Source organism: Kryptolebias marmoratus, linkage group LG16, assembly GCF_001649575.2.
Source record: "Kryptolebias marmoratus isolate JLee-2015 linkage group LG16, ASM164957v2, whole genome shotgun sequence".
Classification (NCBI taxonomy): Eukaryota; Metazoa; Chordata; class Actinopteri; order Cyprinodontiformes; family Rivulidae; genus Kryptolebias; species Kryptolebias marmoratus.
In genome coordinates this window covers 5,662,863-5,669,543 of record NC_051445.1, presented here as the reverse complement: position 1 = coordinate 5,669,543, position 6,681 = coordinate 5,662,863, and the positions used below count along the sequence as shown (strand labels likewise).

The window sequence follows — 6,681 nt, the reverse complement described above, 5'->3', positions numbered from 1 at the left end:
ATTGATACTAAAAAGGTGTCTGCAATGTTAAATTTTAACTTTATCATTAAAGTTGTTGGGAGTTAAGTTGAATTTAAAACATGGTGTTAAAAACTTGAAAAGGTGTGAAATTTCCTGACCGCATTCAAACATTTCTGCTCTCATGAAGAAGGACCTTAGGTAATTTCCTGTTGTTTGGAGCTTTGCTGAAACTGATAAATATCTCTTTTAAACCTCAAAAACATTAGTTTTCCTTAAGTTACATTTTCACTCCTTGCAGCTGAAGTGTGTTTTATGAAGACTTCTTCAGTTTACAGGTAGCACTTTTCACCTAAACTGTTTCTTCACATCTGTTTATAATTTGCTGTACATAAAACAGTTTGAAATCTCTCAAACTCTAGACATTTTAATAATGTGTGTTTTATTTATATTATTAAATTGTGGATTTAGTTTTTTACTATTTATAAAGCTATTTTAAAAATATAAACAAATGTAAACAAATATCCATATATCTGCATTTAAACATGCTTTGTGTTTTGTGCCTTGTTTTTTCACTTTCAGCAGTTTTTAAACTTATTTTCCAATCTAAGGTAGAAAGTAGAAAAAAGTTCTGATGGAACAGCAACACTTGATGTTGCAGAAGACATTTTTAAAAATAAGAAATATGATCATGTATGTTATGTTTAAATCTTTATTTGAAAAGTGGTGTGGTTTTGTTGGAAAACAGCTGAAGCAGAGGCAGTAAGAAGCCCCCGTTGTTCCGCAGAGCTCCAGTCTTCAGTCAGAATCCTTTCAGCTGCATCGACGTTGAGACAGAGCAGCCGTCTGACACGACTCGTATGTTGGATTCCAGCCCTTGAACTTCAACGCTGGTAAAACCCTCATTTGTTCATTTAATAATAGTCCTGCTTTTATTAGTTTAGTCAGTTGTCAGTCAAAACTTTCAGCTCATTAGCTGTGTGTTGAAACCTAAAATACTTTAGCCTTTTCTTCATTTCCTTTCCTTATTTTTAGGAGATAAAGACACCATGATTAATATAAACAAATTTAAGGCATGATATAAAATATTAACTCATAATTCTGAGTTTTAACTAATAAAAAGTAGCTACTTCTAGACATTGAGAACTACTGTAATTTTTTTGTTACACACTTTGAAACTGACACTTTATATTTTTAAATATTTAAAGTGGAAGCGTATTTAAGTCAGTAAGTAGATGTCATATAGCTAAATTCAATTTCAGTTCCTACACATGTTGTGCATTTTCTCCTTTTTTATGACTTCTTTGGCTCTTTCAGTTTGCTAGGCTATATTTATATTTATATTTATAATTATGGGCTGCCGTGGTCAGTGCTGCAGTTTTATTATCCTCAGGTTGCAACATCAAGCCCAGGTTGCAGCTGCAAGGGCATCCGGTGTAAAACAATTGCCTAATTGTTTGTGCAAGTTTTCTCTGTGTGGTGACCTCTGAAGAAGGGAGCAGCTGAAAGAACATCATCATTTATATTTAGTTTAATAATAAGGAGACGTCTGAGCGAAGTAGCAATTAGCATCCCTTTTAAGACCAGTTCAAGACTGGCCTTGGTCTTTACTTTAATATTTATTATTTACTATCTGTCCTCTTAACAACTTATCTTTGGAAAATAATTATTTGCCATGATTTAGTTTAAACTTAACAACTCCTTTTTTAACCAGTACCACATTCTAGGATCAATGGCAGGACAGAACAGCATGCCATCTGCTGTAAAGTCTTTCTTCATGTGCATTTTAATTCAAGGTAAGCTATTTTCCCATAGTTTGATTTGAATAATTTAACAGTGTTTGCATGTACCTATCTTGAAGCAGTGTTTTTCTTTTTGAACCTTTTTCTCTTGTACTTTAATTTGTGACACATAGAGTTGATTAATTGCTTGTTTTTGTATTTTTTGCTGCCACTGTCCCATCTCAGGCACTTTATGTCAACAGTGGGCAGCCTTCCTGCCTCATACAGTTAAAGGGCTGAGTGGATCCTGTGTGATTATCCCCTGCAGTTTCAGCTTGCCTCCAAACTGGGATCAACACCTGGACGATTCATGCAGAGCCATATGGAAGAGAGGCAACTGGAGACAAGCACAAGTGTTTGATTCCAGCCTCACTGGAGCACATGTGAAACAGAACATCATGCAGGGAAACCTGACTGGGATTCTACGTGACAAAGACTGCACCATCATCTTCAACAACCTTCCATCAAACAGCTACGATAATTATTACTTCAGACTGCAGTGTAACAACTCACTGAAGTTCAACTTTCAAACCAGTGTCTACATCACCACTCAAGGTTTGTTTTGTTTGTTTTTGCTTTTGATTATGTACACCTCCATCCTTTGGTACCTTTTACTCACCTGAGCTGTTCACTTTTTGTTTGACTCTTCAGATTCACTTCCGAGACCTACAGTAACTCCAGCCAGGCTGGAAGTAGAAGAGGGAACTTCAGTGACACTGAACTGCTCTGCTCCTAACCCCTGTCCTGTTCTTCCTCCGGTTTTAACATGGACACCCAGTATAGGTGACACCGAGGAGAATACAGATGGAAAATCTGTGATTTCTCTCATGAACTTTAACTCTTCTTACCTCCACAATGGACAAAAATTTTCCTGCGCCGCTCTCTACAGCCGACAAGCTGGGAACAGTGACCTTATTTATGAAAAAAGTTTAACCTTACGTGTTCTTTGTGAGTATTGCTTTGCCTACAGAATATTCAACAAAGGGTGTTTGCCAGTTAACTTAAACTATAAAGTCTATGTGTCATTTTTTTAACACTGGCTACTTTTTTATGATTTTCTTATTTTCTTATCCAGATCCTCCTCGTAACACATCAGTCAGCGCCTCCGGTCCGGTTCCAGAGGGCAGTTCTGTGACTCTGACCTGCAGCTCTGATGCAAACCCAGCTGTGGACAGCTACATCTGGTACAAAGTCAATGACGACCAAATATCAGCGTTGGGATTTAAGAAAAGACTTTCAGCTACAGTCACAGAAACTGAAAGGCAATTTTTCTGCAAAGTCAGTAACAAATATGGAACCCAGAACTCCTCCATCATTCAGATAGACGTTCAGTGTAAGTCAGAGTAAATCATGAACACAGACAAAGGTCTTTCCATTGCCCGCATGGAAATGAACTCATGCTTGTTTGTATTTCTAGTTTCTCCAAAGGAAACTACAGTAATTGTCGACCCAAGTGGTCCAATCGTGGAGGGCGGCTCTGTTTCTCTGCTGTGTAGGAGCCGTTCAAACCCACCGGTGACCAATTACACCTGGTTCCGAGATGAAGTGGATCAGGAGATGGGACCAGTCTTAGCTATTGATGGCATAGATCCCAGCTACAGTGGTGATTATCAGTGCACGGCTAAAAACCACCTGGGAGAAGAGACTTCAGCAAAGATTCAGCTGGACATTCAGTGTGAGTTGATTTAACACAGAGAAAAAAACAGAGCAGTTTGTTGTGCTGAAACTGGCTCTACGGTGTATCCAGCTGTGCTAAACCAAACATGAAGCAAAGCCAAGATTAATTATACCGTCTGGACCATGTACAGTGACAAATTGTCATGTTGCATCTCAACCTCAGAATCCCCACTGTGTCTCCATGATGACTGAGCGTTGCTGTGTGCAGACTTATGTGTACATGTTTTGTTTTTTCAAACACAGATAGTGGCTGTTGGCCCAGCTTAATAAAAAATACTAAACCAAAATCTAACTAAATTTTAAACTGATTGAGGAAGAAATTTCAATTAGACCTTTACAGTTGTGCATCCTCAGCATCATTGGAAATACATTTTGGATTGTTGGTAAAACAAACTGCTCATACTTTAAATCGTTTATTTTTTTGTACTTTGTTCTTACTGTTAAATTATCATCTGGCTTCTGTCAAAAAGTCACTCACAATAAGTATGCTGGCCATAAAATTCTAATATGAAATTTATTTAAAATGCATGGTTTGCAGCCTATTATGTTGTATTTTATGTTCTGACTTAATCACAATAAATTCATCAGCTGTTAAAATTTCCTTATACACATATTTAATTTATCAGGTTTTTATTGCAAATTTCCATTTTTGTCCATGTTGGCTTTAATGTTAAATATACAGAGCAGGAATGACTTTTGTTATAACCAGGTGAAAAAAACTCTAAAAACTTTGTGCTGCAAATACTCCAGGAGATCTCCAAGATACTTTCCCCTGTGTTTTTGGTGAAGTAACTCAGTCTTTGTAATGCATGTACATTCCTTAAAATGGACAAAAAACAGATCTGTTTCTATAATTTCAAAGTGTGTCAAAACAGTAACTTTTTTAATAACTTGCTCATTTTTGTGCACACCTCATATTTCACAGAACAGTCTGGACCATCATATGAAAGCATAGAAATGAGATTTGGTATACAGTCAAAAGCAATCCAACATCTGATATTCTTACAGAGTTAAATCTACAATTGTCACAAAAAAGCTGCGATTTCTGCATTTAGTATTTAAAGCTCATATTTTCTTTCAGATCCCCCTAAGAACACGTTGGTGTCAGCTGACCCGTCTGGTCCGGTTCTGGATGGCAGCTCTGTTACTCTAACCTGCACAGCTATCGCTAATCCAGCAGCCATAAACTTTACCTGGTTCCGTGCAGCTGGAAGAGAAAAGGAGGAGGTTGGATCCGATCAAGACTTCACCTTCAATGTGACCAAACTCTCAGAAGATCGATATTACTGTGAAGCTCTTAACGTCCATGGAGCTGAAAACTCTGAGCCTGCCAAGGTTGATGTCCTGTGTAAGACCTTTGTTGCATCAACTGTCTTTTTTTTTACCAAAGTGTGTCACAAATTAAGTAAAAATAACCACTGACGTTCTGTATTCCAGTTCCTCCGGAGATCTTACCCTCCTCCAGATGCACCAAAATTTTATCCCAGTTTCGGTGTTCCTGCATCAGCCAGGCTAACCCACATCCTTCCCTGGTTTGGGAAGTGGCTGGGGAACCTGTCAATCACTCTGCTGACATTCCGATCCGGGAGGTAACCATGGGACACAAGACCATTAAGAGTCTCATAACCCTGTACCATCTGAATGAAGACATGCCCTCTCTGGTGTGCCTCAGCAGCAACTCACTGGGCTCTGATAGTCTGGCTTATAATGTCTCCTCCAGTGAAAATCTGCTAGGTAGGACACTCTGCAGGACGCTGCATTCATACACATATTTGTCGTTGACCTGTTTATCTCACTCATGTGGGTTTGGGGGAATTTTCAGGCCTCCATGCTGTGTCTCTGCTCGTTGGCTCTGCAGTTGGAGCACTGGGGATGTTGGTGGTGTGCGCCCCACTGCTGATATATTTTTGCAGGTAAGAACAAAACTCAAAAGGCAGCCAACACCATTACTAACACTTAAATGATCTGTATTGATGGAAGAGACAAAAATGGACTCTGAAATGCATTGGTTTCCAGGGACATTTATGAGTGACTCAATAACTGCAAGGTATCCAGGTCTTATGGCTGCAAAACAAGCCCAATCATTGCCAGCTGGTATTTCTGCTGATGTGCTGTGTTTGATTTGTACCAAACATGGATGGCATCGTTGAATATGGCCAAACTCCTCTCCTATAGTTGATGCCAAAAAACATTGTTTCATTGTCTTTTCTTGGTAGAAACAGTATAAATTTACTGTGAAATATTAAACAAAACCACACATTTTTATATTCCATTCATGTTTGTGTCCTATAGTTGCATTTTTACACAAAAATGCAATATTTTGTTTCCATGGTTTACAGTTGGTAAAATATAATTATAACTGTGTTAATAAAATACAACCAAAACATAGAAAGAGGTCGCAAAGCTTTAAAACACATTCAGAGGTATCATCAAAATGTAATCAAGTAAGCCCTGAAACTGTAACTCTTATTTAATTGTACATAAGTTTAAGTGTACTTTGGATTTACAGTGGCTTGTTAATTTTTGGAACAATTTGTCTAATTTCTGTCAGTGATCTTGTTATTGTGTTTATAACCAACATTTCCTGTTTTCAGGAAAAGAAAAGGCAGACTTATATTGAACAACAAATTGGCTGAAACTTTAGTCATCAACACGGTAAGTTTAGGTCTTTGCATACATAAAACTTGTAAACATGCAATGGTTTTCAAACATTTAAAACCATTTTTTTCTCTTTTTATCTGTTAATTAGTCATGTGTGAATACTGCCTACTCTAAACCTTTAACAAATGTAAGAGTTTCTTCTCTTTCCTAAATTACATTATTTTTGTGTCTTTTTAGACTAACTCTACACCAGTGGATGTGATTTATGAAAACAAAGCCACCGTGGAGGAGGAGGAAAAAGGAGGAAAGGAAGATCTTTACTATGTCAATGTGGACTTTGTTAAACTTCAGGCCAGATCAGAGGAAGAGCTCAGGGAAGGTGTTGTTAGAGGACTGACCAGCACAACAGAGGAGATAACAGAGGAGATAAAAAAAGAGGAAGAAAACCTAAACTTAAATGGAGATTAAATGTGGATACATCTTACTTTAGAGTAGTTACATGCTTGCCACTTCCAGTCAAAGCTCTTAACTTTTGTCTAATTCATCAAAGATTCCTGCATTTTTTTAAACTAAACCACTTTAGATGATTAGTTAATGTTGCTGTTTGTGTTTTTAATGTTTTAGGCTAACTTTGGTATTACACTTTTTCTTTACTAAAGAAAAC

The 6,681-nt window shown here is 37.5% G+C and overlaps 1 protein-coding gene across 1 annotated transcript; it reads left to right on the top strand.

The window, feature by feature from the left end:
* Positions 1–1,929: 1,929 nt before the first annotated feature.
* LOC108240331 (B-cell receptor CD22) lies at positions 1,930–6,623 on the top strand. Its single transcript, XM_025007554.2, has 9 exons — positions 1,930–2,294; positions 2,391–2,687; positions 2,815–3,072; positions 3,157–3,414; positions 4,498–4,764; positions 4,854–5,150; positions 5,239–5,329; positions 6,011–6,071; positions 6,255–6,623. Exons 1-9 carry the CDS (start codon positions 2,138–2,140, stop codon positions 6,483–6,485), a joined length of 1,917 nt encoding a protein of 638 aa, XP_024863322.2. The 5' UTR covers positions 1,930–2,137; the 3' UTR covers positions 6,486–6,623.
* The last annotated feature ends 58 nt before the right edge of the window (positions 6,624–6,681 follow it).